At 34.9% G+C, this 20,277-nt stretch overlaps 2 protein-coding genes across 2 annotated transcripts; one reads left to right on the top strand and one right to left on the bottom strand.

Moving 5' to 3' along the window:
- The first annotated feature begins 5,464 nt into the window (after positions 1 to 5,464).
- Positions 5,465 to 7,031, top strand: LOC145058969 (P-loop containing nucleoside triphosphate hydrolases superfamily protein). The gene is made up of 4 exons (XM_079006843.1): positions 5,465 to 5,993; positions 6,261 to 6,330; positions 6,482 to 6,644; positions 6,731 to 7,031. The coding sequence occupies exons 1-4, from the start codon at positions 5,495 to 5,497 to the stop codon at positions 6,947 to 6,949; spliced, it is 951 nt and encodes a 316-aa protein (XP_078862969.1). The 5' UTR covers positions 5,465 to 5,494; the 3' UTR covers positions 6,950 to 7,031.
- Positions 7,032 to 7,771: 740 nt separating this feature from the next.
- On the bottom strand, positions 7,772 to 9,151 carry LOC145058552 (large ribosomal subunit protein eL37z). The gene is made up of 4 exons (XM_079006445.1): positions 9,015 to 9,151; positions 8,773 to 8,908; positions 8,031 to 8,132; positions 7,772 to 7,941 (listed from the first exon to the last, which is right to left on the bottom strand). Exons 1-4 carry the CDS (start codon positions 9,015 to 9,017, stop codon positions 7,895 to 7,897), a joined length of 288 nt encoding a protein of 95 aa, XP_078862571.1. The 5' UTR covers positions 9,018 to 9,151; the 3' UTR covers positions 7,772 to 7,894.
- Positions 9,152 to 20,277: the final 11,126 nt, after the last annotated feature.

Below are 20,277 nucleotides of genomic sequence, written 5' to 3'. Positions count from 1 at the left end.
GTTAAATTTCTATTTTCGTTTCTTTTTACCCAAACTAAAGCAGTACAAAAATTTCACCTCTACGACTTCACTTCAATGAATCGCAGATTCCTTCGACACATCTACATCTATAGGATCAACAAACACGTCCTGCTACAATGCACCAAAAGACTATTCGTAAAATTTCCCCTTCTTCTTTGACCTCATAATTGTCATTTCTCGACTTCCTCTCATCATATTCATCATTATTATTTTTTTACCTTATGTGTGCTTTGATTTCATCCGCATCTTATATCTTCTCTAGTTTCACTCACCTCAAGACTTTGTTGTACAACCTATGTCGTTATCTTGAAATGGATACAAGGCTTGATGTGAATCCATTAATGTAAGATTCAGATCCACAATAATTCCAGCTCCAATGGCGTATATTTAAGTTATTATCGTTAAAGAGTTTGTAGTTGGACTTTGGGTTGGGTCGATGGGTCCGTTTTTAGGTATGCACTGGTTTCCTCGTCCCTTGTATTAGCGATGCGCTTCTAGCCTTAATTGGTTGGGTCGTGGCTTCGATATTGTTACTTTGAAGAAATTAGAGCGCTCAGAGCAAGCTACACTTTGTATGTGGGACGTTGCCTAGTTCCCTTGATCGTTTGGCTTTCTTAGGGTCGTTCATCGGTATGTGTGTGGGACGAAAACGCCTTGTATCCCTAAATGTTTGGCTTATATAGGTTTGTGAGTGTGAGTAGGATGGGCCTTGTTCCCTAGAACGTTAGGCTTGGCTTGGTTCGTTCATTGATCTATGTGTGGGAAGAAGCCTTGTTCCTTGGTTATTCATGGGTCGGTGTGTAGGACGATGGCTTGTTCCCTTGAATGTTTTTCTTACATGGGGGGGGGGGGGGGGGGTCACTGATCTGTGTGTGCGACGACGCCTAGTTCCCTTGACTGTTTGGTTTTCCATGACAAAACCTTGCCAACCTCGCATGCGTTGGTTGTCAAGTACCCATGTTCCCTTGAACATTTGGCTTGCACGAGGGTTGTTCACTGGTTTGTGTATGAGACACACCTAGTTCCCATGATTGTTTGGCTTGCCATTACCAAGCCTTGCCAACTTCGCATACCCTAGTCGTCAAGTACCCATTTTCCCTTGAACATTTGGCTTGCATGGAGTTCATTAACTGGTTTGTGCTGGGACGACGCCTAGTTCCTTTGACCGCATGGCCAAGCCTTGCCAAACTCGTTTGCCTTGGTCGTCAAATACCCTTGTCGAGCACCAATGGGTGGTGGTCCCTATGGTACCCCTATATACATATTGCACAAAGAGCTTGGTGACATGAATATGAGTTAATTTCCATGAGGATGCATAACACCCAAAACTAAGGCACCACGTTGGGTTGTAGTTTCCCATAGCCTATTATTTTACTAAGTGTAGGGAGACAACCTCTTGTCAATATACATAGAAATGAAATTAATTGGCTTGTTTTAAGGGGGGAGAGGGAGTGAAGAATTTGAGTGATGCATAGTAGATCTTGGCAGCAAGGCCACTCTGCGACTTATAATAGCTCATTGTGTATTTAAGTTGTCTACAAATGATTTTACCATCTGCTTGATGAGAAATACTTCATAGCAGCCTACACGACTCATCTGTCTATGCTTGGCCAACGACATGTGTCTTTGAGGGTCGAGGCCCGACTGTTGGTCGACAAATAGGCGGTGTGCACACGCTTCACTTCTATCCCGAATTCTGACTTAAAGGCGTCTGATCGTAATCTAGTTCATTCGCGTCACTGACTTTTCAACCAAGCGTGATGATCAATTGTGTGAATCAAGGGTTTCTTTCGTACTATGTTGAATTACTATTATGACATTTTCATCAATAGGGTAAAATAAAACTATCTCACGACCGTCTAAATCTAACTCATGTTCACTATAGGTGGATGAACAATCTAACACTTGGTGAATTCTGCTTCACAAAGCGCACGTTTTTACATATCATTCATATTCAATATCACCATTTTTTTTTGTCAATTTTCTCATAATTGCTAGTTTTTATTAATCTCAATTTATAAAGTGTGTCACGTTACAATGGTTATATATCACTGGTGGTCTTCCTTTGTATATTATACTATATATTAAACCAAAAGTTCTTAGCAACAGTGGACTTCACAATTTTGCCACGGTATTTTCCTTTTTACACTTTTGTCACACAACATATACTTTTGCTTTTTACACTTTGCCATCATACTTACACTTTTGCCACAATATATACTTTTCCTTTTTATACTTTTGGCTTTTACAATTTTGCCATAATAGTTTTTTATATTGACAGGTTTGGTATCTATATAGAAAATAAATTACAAAAAACTATCCTTATAATTTATAGAAAAGGTCATGTTCATTCTTTTAACATTTGGATTTTTGACTTTGGCCTCAATACTTACATATGTTGACAGGTTTAGTCTCTATGTAAAAAATCAATAACAAAAATTGTCTATGTAATTTACATAAAAGGTCCATGGTCGGTGCATAATAGAAATTATATATGTAATCAGGATAAAGGGCAATTTCTAATTTCTTATTATTTACATAAGTAGATTACTGACCTGCTTCCTCGCAAAGCAGGATAAAGGATAATTTTTAATTTCTTATTATTTCCAATTATTACGAATTAAGAAAGAAATTATGTATTATTTAATTTATATCTATTAAAATGTAAATATATAATTTATCAGGAATATTATTACCTACACAAATATATCTATTAAAATGTAAATATATAATTTACACCACACCGGCTCTTGCAAATCCATTTGAAAGGCCACTAATTACATCTTTCAAAACTTGAAAGAAGTGCGAACATAATAATGATTAGCATAAATTAAAAGAAACTTTTTCAACGTTTCTTTCTTTAATTAAGTTAAAACAAACTTTTAATATTATCGAATAATTACTTATTATTAATAATTAAGAATGTTTTACAAAAGTTGTTATTGACATGGTAATGGGATATTTTTGAAAGATGCTTGTTATTGTTATTGCGTTGATGTATAACTAATTGTAAACGTTGATGTGACACAATCGACAGATAAGTAAGATTGCACTAATATGGAAGAACTAACACTACTTTGTATAAGAGGGAGGTATAATGATTATATATTGAAATCAAATGCATCAAGATGACCATACTTTCGTCTTCTGTCACAAAATGACCATCAACTTCGCTAAAAATGTCTTGTAAATTCGCAATGAAATATTTTCTAACAAAAGTTTGTCCATAAGGTCTTGACGAGATGTTATATCTATAAATTCACTTTATGTCAACTACCATATTTATTTATGGCTTGTGAAGGACAAGATCAATTAATTTATGAGAGGCCGACCCAACTACAACCATTATAAATTTCATGAATTGTGCACTATTACTTTAACGATCTTATATCTAAACTTCTTCCTTTTCTGGCATATTCTCATTTTAGTACTTTTAATTCAGATAGTTCCACCAGAAGGGGACAATTGTTGCCATCAAAGATCCTCTGTAACCTTCGGTACGAGCATCATGCACTTCTTGCTATTTTTAGGCATTCTTTTGCACCATTATAGTTTTCATTAATTATTCAGATTTCTTCATTTTTTCAATATCTTATATATTATACTATATATAAAACATATTAGTCATATCTTGAATTTTAAGAGGTAAAAGATACAAATTTTTGTACAAATCAATTATACATAAAAAAAACCATTAATACTTACCAATATTATGAAAACTTGAATTAAAGAAGGTTATTAAAAAAATTAATTTTGACAGAATAACAATTTTAAAATATTAAATTCATCAATATAAGTTAATTTATATTTCTTAAATTAGATACATATAATAATTAATTTACATCAAATGTATAAACATACAATATAAATATAACTTCTAAACATAAATATTTTAATTAAAAGTGGTAATTTTTCTTATTATATAATAACTAATAACAAAATCTAATAACTATTTTTCCGATATTCGGCAAAAAAATTATTTATCGTCGCTGCCTATGTAGTCAATAGCGGCGCTATAACGGTTAGCGGAGGTAAGGAACCGCTATTTCAAAATAGCGGTGACACTATTAGCGCCGCGATTTACCGCTATTTACCATGATTATGGTCACCGCTATATGGATAAATTCCATTTTTGGGCTATTTTTCATAAAAAAAAACATTTTTTTGTGCAATTCCATTGAATAAAATTGTTTTTCTTAACCCAAACCAAAAAATTTGTGCCATTCTATTGAATAAAATTGTAATTTTGTGATTGTCATGACTTCTATTGAAACCATGTATGTGTTGTCTTGTTAATTGTGTTGAAAACTTAAAGTACTATATTATGATTAACTATCAAATTACTTAATCATTTCATTTGATAACTGTAATTGTGTTAAAGTATGATAAAATAGTAAGTATTGCATATGTTTTTTGTTGACTAAGTTAAAGTATAATTAACTAGGGCTTTGGTAACCGGTTTGTGAAGTATGATTAATTAAATATGATATATGAATTATGATTTACTGATTAACTAATTAACTAGATTGGGTTGAACTTTAAAGTATAATTTACTGACTAATACTTATATATATATATATATATATATATATATATATATATATATATATATATATATATATATATATATATAATATAATATAATATAAAAAACGCTATATCACCGCTATAACGCCGCGAGAACCGTGATTTCAAATAGCGGTCGGTGACTGCTATTATATTTTTGACCACAATAACTGCTTAAGTCGCTGCTTTGCATGGGCACACATCTAGTTACATTAAGGTATCTTCATAAGTTGGTTATTTGACTTTGTTTGCATATTCAATAAAAAACAAACAAGACTAAAATTGACGGAATAAAAGATTAAATGAAAATCCGTGAAGCATGTATTAGTAATGTAATCATATAATTATGCAAAAAGAGAAAAATAAAACTTGTAAACTATGTAACAATATTTCGTGAACTTTTATGTCAATTCGTGATTGCCTATCAATTATCAAGTTAAAGAGGCTTACAGGGTGTTTGAATAAATAGTTTTTAGCTTATTGTTTATTTGTTTATTGCGGTGAGAATAACTATTTTTTTAAAATGTGTTTGGATTAGCTTATTGCGGTGGAAATAAACAATAAACATTTTAAGTGTTTGATAAACATAACAGCTTATATGAGTAAAATAAAATTACAAATAAGCAATAAGTATTCCCCCTTGCTTATTAAAATCAACTTATTTAGTTTATTTCTATCGCAATAAGCTGATTTTTAAAGACTTCTATCCAAATAGTTAAATTTGTTTATTGATGTGGAATTAAGCAATAAACAGTCTATTTTTTTCCTATCCAAACGCCCCTGAATAAAATAAAAAAATAATTTTGGTTTTTAACCTAAGTTATAAAATATGAATTTGTGCTTAAAAGATATTTATGTCCCATGGCTTTCTTGATAGATAAACGAAAATTTCGAGAAACAATCAACAATGGCATTCCTCACTCATTTCCCTGTTGCTCCGATTCATCATCACTCGTCTTCTCTCTTCACCAGATTCTTCCTTTCTCCTAAACCCAAAACCCTCTTAATTTTCGCTACACTTTCTCCGTCTCACTTCTCTTCAACATCCACAATAATACCCTCTTCTTCTTCTTCTTCTTCTCTCGAAACCTTTCAAGAAATTTCACTTCCAGAAGAAACCCCCATACAGATTGCCCAAGAGAAGCTTTTTATTCCTCCAGACACCGAAATATCTTCCGAAAAACCTCCCAGAATCTTGAGAGGTTCCAACATTGTCCTCAGCAAATACGCTAGAGATGCTCAGATAGTTTCAGCCGAATTCGTGAAGAGCAGTGTTGAAACAGATGCGTGTCCGTCTGATGGGTCGCCGGAGTTTGCCCTCGTTGGGCGTTCGAATGTTGGGAAATCATCTTTGCTTAATTCTATTGTTAAGAGGAAAAAGCTCGCGCTTACTTCAAAGAAGCCAGGTGAGCATACCATGTGTTTGATTTTATGTCTCTGAGAGTGAAAAAACAAGCAAATTACAATTTATACCCGAATGATGCATCAATCGTCGTTTTTTTATGAATATACTATTACTAGTTTGTTGTCTTCCTCCTCCAGCCGGATCAACTTCAGTTATTAGGGTCTGATCCATTGCCCTTCTGATACCTTCATGGCCATTTCCATTAAGTTAAACTCTAAGAAGAAGAATTGCATCTTTTGTTCATGTGCTTTTTTCATTTGTTTTGCAGGGAAAACACAATGCATCAACCACTTTCGAATTAATGACAGTTGGTATTTGGTGGATTTGCCTGGATACGGGTAAGAGTTTTATGAGTAACATCTGAAAGTAATTATCCTGAAAATATGATCACTTTTTGTTGTATTTCAACTTATCAATGATATGATAAAGTAGGTTGACATGAAAGTATGAAACTGAAACTGAAACTGAAATTGATTATGGTTTTGACAGATATGCATCTGCACCACATGAACTTAAACAAGATTGGAACAAGTTCACAAAAGACTATTTTTTAAACCGGTCAACACTGGTGTCAGTCTTCCTTCTCATCGATGCCAGCATTCCTGCCAAAAAGATTGACCTAGAATATGCAAGTTGGCTGGGTCAGAATCAGGTACATCATTAAAACATGTCATAAGATAATCACTCATCTTTCTTCTTATTAACACAACACAACACGCTTTTGTTAATTTGTTGAAGGTGCCAATGACAATAGTATTTACAAAATGTGACAAGAGGAAAAAGAAAAAGAATGGTGGAAAGCATCCGGAAGAAAACGTGCAAGATTTTCAAGACTTGATTAGCAAATACTTTGATTCAGTGCCACCTTGGATTATGACCAGCAGTCTTACAAATCAAGGTCGGGATGAGATTTTGTTGCACATGTCTCAGCTTAGAAACTACTGGCTAAATCATTAGATTACATGTTTTTTTTTTCATTATTTACTTGTTGCTTTGGTTTACAAATATAGACTTTAATGATATTATCCATTTTGCATTATTCAAGTTTGTCCAAGTAAATACAATATCCAGGGTAAGCAATTCCCACAACAATCCAAAGATATCGTATAGCAAAACATATTAATTTTCATAGCTTAACAAGAGCTTCATTCCAATCAAAACACAATGTCCCAAAACACCCTTTGATTTGTTTAGAAAAACAAACTAATTTAACTTAACCAAATGCAGTCCCATTTTTGTTTCCCATTAAACCAAAAATTCATAATATTTATCTATAACTAGTGTTAAATGTTTGTTATTGCAATAACATTTTTATTTCTTAATTGTTACTAAATGATTCAAACGTCTTAATGATTAAGAAAAAAAATGGGACTTTAAAGAACACCATATTGTAACTGAATTCTCAAAAATCTTTCAAAACACGAAGATTCACCAAGAACACACGATCATAAGCAATTAACTTAGTGATAGGAAAAGGTTAAAATAATTTTTTTTGTTGATTTGCCACGTAGGAAAAAACTTCCCCAAAGTCGCTGATTAAGGAGTTCATACATATAATACAAACAACCAAACATCAAAATGAGATCAAACACACGTAAAAATTTAACCAAACCATGCCAACTTTCACCTATATCTCCTGTAATAATGTTGTGACTTTTGTGAATATCTCTCGACTTTAATTTGAAACCAGATTACATAAACCAGCATTTCAACAATATTTAGTTATAACATTCTAAAGATTAAAGGCTTAAAAACATAGAGTGCACAATGAAGCAAGAATAAAATAGAAAGTAGCTGCTTTCTTTTCCATATCAAAAGTAAAATCTCATAAGCAAACAAACATCATCAAAATCCAAAACTTGTTGTTCAGATACTAAAATACATGAAAATCTTCATTTGAATCTAAGCACTGGCAACAGCTCCCTTGCTCCTTGGGGTTGCTTGAGTCCCTGTTTAACCAAAATCATTCATAAAATCAAAATCAATATCAAAAACAGATCAAATTACAAATCTCTATGGCATAACAACAAGTTTTTACCTTCTCTAAAGTTGCTCTTGAACCTACGTGGTACATTACGAAGGTACCTCATCCTTCCAGTTCCTGTTGTCTTCCTTCTGATTGCCTTCACACTCCAGTTGTCTGTATCCAATAAGACATATGCAAATCAATCAAGACTTCTAATTTTTCAAGATTAGACTCCAATTTGATTTATCAAATAACAGTTTTATCATGTTTTTCAAACTATATAAGGTTGATATGGATCAAACTATGAAAACGGGTGTGTCTTATTTACTTCACACCAAGATAAATAAGCCAGTATGATGAAAGAAGAGGAATAAGAGAGAACAATCATATCAAAACTAGGGATTGATTTGCATCACTGCGCAATGGATTTTTGTTTGGTGATGCAATCAAGAGTTTAGTGAGTGAGGAATCAAAAAAATTAATACGATTTGTGCAAGTTATAATGGAGAAATATCTACTTGCTAATTTTGTGACTACAATTTAGCATCAACTAGAACAAACGCGATAAAGAAAAAAGTCAAAATCAAGATAAAGGCAATAGCAGTGATGCTTATATGTTGATCATACGAGTTCAAATAAACAACAGATCAAAATCGAAACGCAAACCGATTTCATTAACAAATTTTTAAGCAAAATTTATAGTTGATCCACGGATTGATGAGAATACATGTTCTTAAAATCCAAAGAAACAATAACTGTAGATCGAAGAGAGCAAACTATATAGTATATACATTGAAAGGTTCGATAGACTTACATTTTCTGACGCGGGCAGCAGGATAGGCACACGCAGAGCAGCGGCTCTTTTGAAGGTGAAAGCTGCGGCGGCCGCACCTCACACACAATGTGTGTGTCTTGTTCCTCCTCTTTCCGAAACTCCCGGTTCCCTTACCCTTCAATTAGTAATTCCAAAACAAAAACCACGAAAATCAGTACTGAAAATCGAACGATTTCAAATTAGATGTGATCAGAGGATCTGTAAAGAAATGAGGGTTCTACCATGTCTCGAAATGAAGATGACCAAAACCCTAGCGGTAGCTGATCTCACAAATAAGAAAAGAAGACGACTGTAAACGTTTATGTCTCTTATACGATGCGGTGGAACTAGTCTAGGGTTTCCTTGTCATGGTTTAAAAGGCCAATAAGATTTTTGGGCTGCTTCTTGTTTGTTCATGTTTACATTGGGCTATTTTATTATTCTCAAGTTAATCATTTTTTTTAAACTATGATGAGGTGCATCAAAAAAATAGATTTGGTTTTGAAAATCCAAACCAATTTTGAAACTGGATTAGAATCTGGTTTCCACTTAAAACGGTAATATATTTTACGTATATATTTGATCATTGAATTTTTTTTTCATCTATATTTACCCCTTCAACTTGTTAAACTGTATATATTCGGTCCTTATGACCGATTACTCCATGTTAGCTGGAAAAAATGACCTAACAGAGTAATATATTTCTCATTTTGTATATATTTAGTCCTTAATATTTTTATACATATTTAGTCTCTAATATTTTTATGTTTCAAAATAAGTCTTTTTTGTTTTTATACTCATTCAGTACTTATAAATGATTTCTTTAGTTTTTTTTTTTTTCTCACGACATCTTACGTAGGACAATAATTGATGGGGTATTTGGGGTTGTTGATGCTTATGTCTATCGCGATCTCGACTACTTGGTTGTGTAGGTCTTGTGGTTTGATTTAAGTCTTGTGTTCTTAACGTCGAAACTTCTTCATACGGTATCTAATTTTAACGATCTTTATATCCATGTGTTCGTTTTTTGAGTCTACTATAACTCTCGTTAAGATTACCCCTATTAAAATGTAATATATTTTTACTTACGATTTTATTAAAAAAAAATCTATACATGCATTCATAAAAAACTTATCGATATAAAGATCGTAAGTAAAAATATATTACTTTTAACGGGAGTAATCTAAACGAAAGTTCTAGTAGACTAGACTAAGAACATATTGATATGAAGAAGTTAGGACGTTCAGAATACATGACTTAAGCTACCAAGTAGTCGAGATCGCTATGGACATAAGCATTAAAAGCTGCAAACACCTCATTAATGATTGTCTCACGTAAGATGTGGTGAAAAAAACCTAAAGAAATCATTCATAAGTATTGAATGAGTACAAAAACAAAAATGACTTATTTTGCAACAAAAAAATATATTAATAACTAAATGTATACAAAAATATTAAGGACTAAATGTGTACAAAGTGAGAAGTATATTATCTTATTAAGTCATTTTTACCGGCTAACCTGCAGTAGCCGGTCATAATGACTAAATGCGTACAATTTAACAAGTGAAAGAGTAAATGTGGACGGAAAAAAAAACTCAATGACCAAATGTGTACAAATCGAAAAATACATTACATTTTAAGTCATTATCCCTAAAATAAAATTGTTTCCATTTACTATTTGCCATATGCTAAAAATATTGCAAACAATATTTTAGTAGTTGCTCGTAGAACCATAGAGATAGAACTGCACAAACCGTTTTTTTTTTCCAAAACTGGTTCGGTTCAAGTCAAAAAAGTTAACACCAGCTGAAGGTTAAATCGGTTCTTCAATAACAATATACGAACCTTTGCAAACCGGTTTGGTTCGGACGAAACCGGTTAAAAATCGTCGCATTGGACTATTCTTCATTTGGCTTATGTTTTTGGTTAGTTTGGATGCTAAATGAAGTGGATTAATTTTTGTTTTGGTTATTTACTTCAAAATGGTCTATTCGTAATTTAAAAAGGAAAAGAAAAGAAATAGTAGGCATATATGCATTGGACTATCCTGAACTTTAGTTGTTTCGTAATTCCACAATATAGTACATTTCGTCATTGTTTGATTATGCCCGAGCCTAATTTTCTTCGATGGACATCCCTTGTTTATATGAGTTTTCAATGTTGAATTACCTTCTTTTTTGAAGAAAAAAGAAACACCACATTTCTTGCATCATGTTTTATCTGAACCGCTCGACATTATGCATAAATCATAGTTGCACCAAAGCTCCGGGTTTCTAATTGTTTCTTTGGGCATTCAAGATTTTTTAGGGGGTTCAAAGTGGTATTTTTCAACTTTGAGATTTTATAAAAATATTTTCCAGGCATCCGGGATATTACAAAAGGTGAAAACTGTATTGAGAAACCTCTAAAACATTGGTCTCGAGAAACCTTTAAAACATTGTATAACAACAAAAAAATGAAATAATGTATGAAAACAATATATTTCTACTATACGAAAATCAGTTTTTTTTTATAAGTTTGAGAATTGGTTTCTAAACCGATTTTTTAAATTGGTTTCACCTAAACTGGTTTCAAGTGTAACTTTCTCAAACCGGTCCAAACCGGCAGATAGGTTTCATACATATCCAGTTTCACCTAAACCGGCTTCATTTTTTAGATCGGTTTCATTTGCAAACCAATTTTTGTAACATCCTGACTCCCAGTTATACATTTAAATGTCTATTATATTCATATTGATAGGGCAACTCGACGAGTTGGAGGCCTCAACTTGTCGAGTAGAGATTGAGATTGGTCGTGTGATTTTAGAACCAACTCGACGAGCTGGAGTTGAGTGAGAAAACCCTAATTTTTAGGGTTTGCACATTATTTAAAGGACCTTATGTCCTTTACCTCGCCTCCCTCATCGCCTTATCACCTAGAGACAAATCCTAATCGAGTTACCTTCATCTTGAGAGTGTGTTAAGGCTAAGAGTGTGTGTTTTGATGCATTCCTTGAAGAGTGAAGAGCTTGGAACAAGAAGGAGTCTATAGATCCGACATCCATTCAGTTGTAGCAGCATTTGAAGGTAAAAAGCCATTACCTTGATCACTTGTTTATTAGATCTCTCCATTAGAGAGTTTATGGCCATTTCTAGCTTCTTCTTGAGTCATTATTGATTTTGAGCATGCTTTGAGGCTAAGACTTCATATTTGGACACTATTAGGCCCTTTAGGCCTAAAGACTCAGGCTTTATCAAGATTTGACTAATCTTCATGCCTTAAACCCCTTGTTGAGCCTTGTTTTGCCAAAGTTAGCCCCTAAACGCCATGCATGGACGTAAAGCTTGCAGCTTTACATGGTATCTCAGCCCTAGAAGGCTAGATCTAGAGTTTGGGGCCTTAGTCTCTCTTAAAAGCGTCTGAATGAGAAAAGGAGTTGAAGGAACTCGACGAGTTGGTTAGGGTTTTCCCCAGAGGTTCTGGACACTGTGCAAACTCGACGAGTTGGTGATACAACTCGGTGAGTTGACTCGAATTTTCCCGATTTTCTGAGAACAAAAGGATCTCGACGAGTTGAGTCAACATGGACTGTTGACTAGAGTGTTGACTTCCGTTGACTTTTTAGGGTTTGGTCAAACTATGGACTTCGGAGACCATGGAGGGGTAAAATGGTCTTTCACCCTTTCTGAGAATTAGTAGAGGAGTTAGCTTAACATCTTTGGTAGTTGTTAATGCAAACCGTTAATTAGAGATGGTTGTGACAAACAATTTTGTGGTTGTGTTTTAAAACATTATAATTTGAGTATGAGATGTTAAACTGTGTTTTGTGTGGGTTTAAAATTGAAAAAAAAAATCATTTGAAAATTTATAGTGTTACAATTTCAGATCAAGAACCGACCGTTTTTCCCACCTCTACCTTACATGGTGGCATCTTATCATTATATCTTCTTTAAGGAAGTCATGGTCGATTCGAGTTACGTTTTATTACTTATGGTTCAAACGAGTAAACAAACATAGATAAAAAGAAACATGTCAATTAAGTTGAAAGTCATCGAAATTTATTTTAACACTTACAACATTTGAAATAACTTTTTTATTAAAAAATCTATTTTTTATAATAATATTATTTCTATAAGGGTTAATGTTGCAGAATGGTCATCGATAACTCTCAATTTACTTATTAGATAACTCTCAATTTACTTATTAAGTTACTCTTCTTTTAGTTATGCTCAATAGGGAAATAAAGTTTTTTTCTATGTTTCAGTAGGGTGAATGGATTTGTTCCTGCCAAACTTTTTAAAGTCATTGAAGTCGTCGGACCCATGGTAGACATACTGGATTTCTTGCTGAACACGCCCAAATCGGCTCCTTCCTAACATCTCTTCATCATTCCTTTATTTTCTTCAAACCTCAAGCGGTTTTTTGAACCTGTAAAAGACACCCTTTTCCAGTACCGGTAAGGTGGGGGTGGTATACATGTGATGTCGGTATCGAAGTGCCACCTCAGCCAAGCCGCCTCCATCTCCTCGCTCGACTCCATTCACCCTTACACCATTAAAGTGAATTTCAACCCGGTAAAATGGTATGCAATACCTTATGTAGCATTAACCGTGACATATAATATTTATAATGTTGTTCCTTTATGTTCACATAGCCGTTATATCCTCCCGGCCCGACCAAATGGTTGGTGATAGGGACTACTGCCTTGGCTCCATCATTCCAAGGGACCTAAAATTTTTATGAGCTATGTAATATTAATATATATTCATTAGTTTATTTTAAGAAAACAATAATATAAGTTACAAGAAGTGTGAAGGAGCCAAATTCAAAGACCTAAATTTTATATATTACCGGAAACAAGAAGAAACAATATCATACGTATAATAAATGTTCATAAATAAGGTGCGTAGGTGCAATCAAAGTGTGGAAAATCGAATCGATGAATTGTAAATTGATTGCTTATGAAGCAATCAAGTAATGATAGAATGGATTAATCAATTGTCCCGTCTTAATTCCTAAGTTTCAAAGGTTAGAGTCTCATTGCATACATAATCGTATAACCATTCATGTCATTGTTGCATTCGTAGAGAAGTTTTTCAAAGTTGAATATATCAAAGAACTACATCATCGCTATCACAAGAAATGTTGAATGATTTGACTACTTTATATATGGATAAATATATGACGGACAAGATTGATCTTGATACTATTTTTTCAGAATTATGACGAAAGTCAGGTTCCATGGGTTCAGACTTTTGATCAACCGGATAGAGGCACACGACACAACCTCTAAACCCTTTTTTTTTTTTTTTTTTTTTATCTTGATACTATTATTAATGATTTTGTATCTAGAAAGACTACAAGAAGTATTTTTTCTTCAAATTAATAGATTTTTGTAAATTGTTTGTCTTTGGGGTAGCTTTTTATTTCCTCTTGTTCCGTACCCAAAAACTCCCCTTATATCTTAGTTATGACCTATCCATACTCAATAAGTCAATAATAACAAGTCATGATGGACACCAAATAAGGTTGGAAACCATTAGAGCTGGCAAAAATCGATCCAACCCACCAACCCAACCTAAAATTAGCAGGTTGGGTTGAGATTTTTAAACCATTTATGTTAAATGGGTTAACTCGTCTAACACATTTAATTAAATATATTGGATTGAGTAAAAGTTATCAACCCGTTTTCAACTCATCAACTCATTTAACTTTAATATATATTTAATTTAATAGTTATTTAAATATTATCATGTATTAATCTACGTATTAATTTATAAATTACAATGTTGTATTGCTATTTTTTTTAAATGCAATCTTAATAGTTATCTTTTTTCTTTATGCCAACAACACTAATCACTATTTAAAATTATTTCGAAAATAAATATTTTTAATGTTACTTGAACAATTTCTTTGTATTTGTGAATTGAGATTGTATTTTTATTATGCTTTCAAAGTTTATTTAAGTTTGAAACTATTTGAAGTGGTGTAATCTTTAGTTAATTTATTTATTTATTTTATTTTAAATGAGTTAACCTAGGTTTAACTCATTTATTTAATAGGTTAGTTGGAAATTACATAAACGGATCAACTCGGTGACAACCAATTTATCTGAAAGGTTGGGTTGGATTGGAAATATTCACCCATTTAAATAAAAATGTTGGGTTTTGTTGAAATATTCAACTCAATTAATAAATGGGTTGAACCCAAACCCAACCCAGATCGATTTATCGCCGACTCTAGAATCGACTTTGATGCGGTGAACATAAATTATTAGGCAATAGTAGAACTATAAAAATAATTGATTTAAATAGCAAATTTATGCTGACTTGTGATACAACTACTGCAATCCTTCCTTTTCAGCAGTTCTAATTATTTAATAAAATTTGGACTTCACAACTGTTATACAATAGCATAACCAAGATATGAACTCTCCAACGACCATAATAAATATTAGTATTTTATTATTTTGTTTCGAGGCAAAAGTCGTAGTTTCAAGTAAATGTTCATATCTCCTTTCATTTTCATTGTTAATCACTTACCTTTCTTGTTTCCCTCACGTTTTAACATGTATAATGATTTGTACAGATATGCCTTAAAGTATACAAATGAACAATGCATGTGAACGTGCTTTGATATAATCTTTGACTGCTAATATTTTGCGTAATTGATTGTGGGGTAAGTTTGATAGATGCTTCTAACTTGTTGATTTTGGACTCCATGTAATTGAAAACCTAGTTTTCATAAATAATTTAAATTTTTCATCATTTTTTTAACAGCAAGGCAACCCTAACAACTTAAAGCAAATAGAGGAAGGGAAAATGAGTAATCTAATTCTTATAAACAATCTTTTTAATCAAAATGACCACAACTATTTTATTTATTTATTTATTGTTAAATTAACAACATTTTGAAAGGTCTCCGGAATTCCTGAGTACGATTCCGCACTATGGTTCCAGAATAGATTTGACCTTTTTTTGTGTGTAAATTTTACTTTCATAAAATGTAATACATGGTTCCGGAATGCATTTATAATACATGGTTTCAGAGTATAATGTATAACTTTTGCTTTCATAAAATGTATAATTTTTGGTTTTATAAAATATAAAATGCAATTAAAACGAATAAACAACTAACAAATACATAAACTAAATAAATGATGTGTTTGTAGGTCTTATTGCAAATATGAAGTTCAAATTATCTTTGTTCTTGTACCCCAAAATATTTCCGCTAGTCGTTTTCTATAATCCATAGCTCATGGACCGGTGGTTTTACCCTCTATAGAAACCGATTTCTCGATGATCAACGACTCCAAAAACCAACACAAAAACACCTCAGAATCCCCTCTACTGTCAATCTGTTGTGGTACGTCCGGGGCCTTTTCAAGGGTCATCTTAAAACTCCCGAGTGGGATTGAATCAGTTGGTTCAGTACCCCAGTAGTTGACTCCCACTAGCAGGTTATGGATGTGGGTTCTCATACCTATAAACCAATCCTCATTTTCTGAACAGTAGTCGCCCTTCTAATGACTATCGTATATAGTCATTTGGAATGTCTTCAAATCAAAAGCACCCAAAAACCAATAAGCATGTGGTATATTGATTGAAATATAAAGCTACAAAAAAAAGGTTAGAAATAATTAATTAGTATATAAATACCCAAGTAATATAACCCAAACAAAATTATATTGTATCACACTCTGCCCAAGTTGGGTAAACGGATATGTCATCAATATCACTCCAGTGTCCAGTCATATGTATCAATGTTGAAAGTTGACGGTACAATCGTCCACTGAGCATCATCCGCTCTACGCTCTACTAGCAATGAGATTCACACCATGATGTACTGCCAATTAATTTTTTTTTGTAGTAAAGTAAGTATCATTATTAGAAGCATAGTATGTAATAAGGAAATAATTATATTACTTACATCACATGACAACCATCCTTCATGACTACCCACATATAACCATGTCCAAAACTCAAGTGTAGCAAAACCGGTCAAATTATTGTGACCAAAAAACAGCGAACCATCCTGTTCTTTATATACAATGTGTACCGTAGGATCTAAAAGATTCTCCAACGGTGCTGGTTGTTGCTGTGTAACACCTTTCTTCTTCATTTGTATCAATGGTGACTTGTACCATATAGACATAACTTTTTGGCATTTGGAACGCCTAAGATGTGTTGGTGACGATGTTTTGTGTAACACCCAAAGTCAGGAAGGCCAAGAAAGGAAAGGAACCCCTAAGTTTAAGGGACGACTCGGCGAGTCCAATGAGGAACTCGGCGAGTCCGAGCGGGATCCGGGTCGAGGAGTAAGTGACCGACTCGGCCAAGGAGACTCGGCGAGTCTGGTCTGTACGAGGAAAACCCTAAATCTGGGACTTTGGGCGCTATTTAACCTCCTTATTCTCTCCATTAGGGTTCCTTAGAGCCTCCCTTATACAGAATACGAACCCTAAGTCTCCATTGTTGTGCATTCAAGCTTCCAAGCCATTTTTTTGGGTGATTTGAAGGAAGAAGAAAGAGGGAAATCATTGAAGCTTCAAGGATTGACCTTAGATCTGAAGTTTGGGGAACCTTTCTGAGGTATTGAAGGTATGAGGTCGTTTCCCTTCTTTAGATCTACTATAGTTGTGAGTTTTGGGGCTTTTTGGCCATGATTAGTTATCCATTTGAGTTAGAAGCCGGATCTGAAGTTGCTACTTCAAATCTAAGCATATTGTGGCCTTGTGAAGCATAAAGTATCTGCCCTTGAGTTGATTATGGAGCCTCTTTGCCTTAAAGCCTAGTTTATGGTGTATTTGGCCTAGATCTCCTTCTCTACACGTAAAGTTTGCAACTTTACGTGAGGAATAGGCTTGGGAATGGTAGATCTATAGTTTGGAGTCCATGCATGACTCAAAAGTCCTCTGCATGTTTGAAGATCTAAATGGACTTGGCGAGTCCTTTGAGTGGACTCAGTGAGTAGTATGAAGATTTGGAGGAACTCGACGAGTGGGATGAACAACTCGTCGAGTTGGATGAAGTTGGGCAGGAACTCGACGAGTTTAAAGAACAACTCGGTGAGTCTGTTGAAGGTAGTCTTGGACTCGGCGAGTCTGTTCTTGGACTCGGCGAGTTAGGTCGCAAAACCCTAAACCCTTCGAGTTGAGACTCGAATCGGTGAGTCGAGTGGAGACTCGGTGAGTTGGACAAGTCAGGACTCGAAAATTGGTAGACTCGACGAGTCATGGACTGACTCGGCGAGTCGAGTTGCGAATGGAAAGACTCTGAACTTATGAACTCGGCGAGTAGGGTTGACCTGGGAGGTTGACTTTGACCATGAATTTGACTTTGACCAGAGTTGACTTGGTTGTCTTGCGGAGGTCAGTTAGACTAAGTGTTGCATTGATATTGATAGCTCGAGGAGCTAGTGGAGCAGGAGTTCAGAGAGTTGTCGGGCAATAGCTAGTGGGATCATCAGTGTGTTCAACCAGTGCATGTGAGTTTCCCTTTTATGTGAATGGGTCTACGGCCACAATGTCGGCCCATGTAGTTATGAGTAGAAGACCCGGGGATTAGCCCTAGGCACAGTATGCTTGCATGATATTCAGGACGAGGTCCAATGATAGCGGGCGGGTGCCCAAGGAATGGTTTATGTGATAGTTTATACTTGTTGTCTGTGCGATACATGTATGTGCCTGGTAGGGAGGTGAGTGTGGGCGAAGTCTCGTATCTCACCAATATCAGAGTGTGGATAGTGTTCCACATCTCATTAGCAGAAGATCAGGGGCGAGGCCCAAGTTAGGGAAAGAGTGAGTGTGGGTTGGGCCCGTATCTCACTATCAGTAGAAGCATGGACGGAGTTCCATGATTCATCAGTAGCAGGACAAGGGCGAGGCCCAGGATAGGCGAGGCCTTTGGACAGGACCCGTTAGTATGTGTTTAGCTTATGTGTTGTGATATGTTTATGTGTTATTATACGTTAGCGGGCGAGGCCCTGTGACAGGCGAGGCCTAAGTGAAACAGATCTGTATCCGAGCGGGGCTCGAAGCCAGGCGGGGCCGTTGTAGCGAGCGAGGCCCGAGGTAGGGGTGAGGCCCAGGATAGCAGGCGTGGCCCAGTATGTGCAGTATGTGATTATGTGTGGTATGTGGTAGGGTGGGGAACTCACTAAGCTTCATGCTTACGGTTTTCAGTTTTGGTTTCAGGTGCTTCCGGTAGCAGAGGGAAGAGCTCGGGGTGATCGCATGGCACACACCATAGATTAGACAGCCTGGGAATGTTTTACTCTGATAACGAACATGTGTTTTAGAACTAATACTCTGATTATGTTTTGAACCAATGATTTTGCTTTAAGTAATGTTTATTTTAAAAGAAATTTTTAGTGTTGAATTTTGGGACGTTACATTTTGTATTCATCTTGCAGAATCTCTATTACATCTAACGAGTGAATAACCGGAGACGGCTGCTCAGGGTCGACATTCAGCGACTGTTATGGGTCGTGATTCAGCGGATGTTCAGGGCCGACATCCAGCAGCTTTTCGGGGGGTGCATAAGACATAATAATGCTCCCATAACTCATTGTCATTGTAGTATCGCTATACAGTTCGATAATGTATAGTTGTAAACGATGCAAAAACATAATGACCATAAATGATGAAATAATTAAAAATGTATTATATCTCCTTCGAGGTACCAACATCGTCTCCGAGAGTCTTATTGATAAGTTTTAGAACCATGGCTAAAGTAGCTTCACGCTCTGCTAAACACTCCTCCTGAGACCGCAACTGCCCGCAACATTCACATACCTCATTTTTCATTTGATCGACCTCGTTCTGTAATTCACTAATATTTTGGTCCTTGTCAGCTGATAGGATAGCGATCGACGGTGGTGGTGGTGACAGGTGAGATGGACCATCCACCAGTGCCTTCTTTTGTCGAGGCTCATGGGTAGGGGAGTTTTTGGGTGATGGTGTTAGGAAAGGTGCTTTGTGAACTTCAGTGACAGGAAAATCAGGGTGATCAATCCACGTCGAGCTAACAGTCCACCATTTAACACGCATCTCATCTTCCGTCGGCTCCAACTTCGGTATGAGTCTATTACCTTATAAATAATCATAAATTGTAAAATAAATAAATATATAAAATAATAAAGTAACCATACGTCATCGATTTGTAAAAATTGGTTACATTGAGTCTTTTGTAATGACCTCAGTTTTGACCAGGCAACAACCCGAGGGATCACATTATGTTGTCGGGTACCAAACAAACTACTCACCGGAAAAGTCTCAAGAATCCATATCTGAATGTTAGCAAACAAATAAATAAAAAATAGTTAGAATGTTGAGAAAATTACACGGATGGTCCCTGTGGTTAGGGGTTACTTGCACGCTTGGTCCCTAGAAAGTATTTTTAACTCGGACCGTCCCTAAAACTTAGATTTGTTACCCGCCCAGTCCCTAAACTAACTAGCTGTCTATTTTGCTGTTAAACCATGATGAAAAGACATATTTACCCTTACTTTTATATGTTTATAATTA

Source organism: Lactuca serriola, chromosome 6 (assembly GCF_051521515.1).
Source record: "Lactuca serriola cultivar US96UC23 chromosome 6, Lser_US96UC23_V15, whole genome shotgun sequence".
Taxonomy (NCBI): Eukaryota; Viridiplantae; Streptophyta; class Magnoliopsida; order Asterales; family Asteraceae; genus Lactuca; species Lactuca serriola.
Note: the sequence above shows the minus strand (reverse complement) of the source record. Positions and strands in the feature narration are given on the sequence as shown.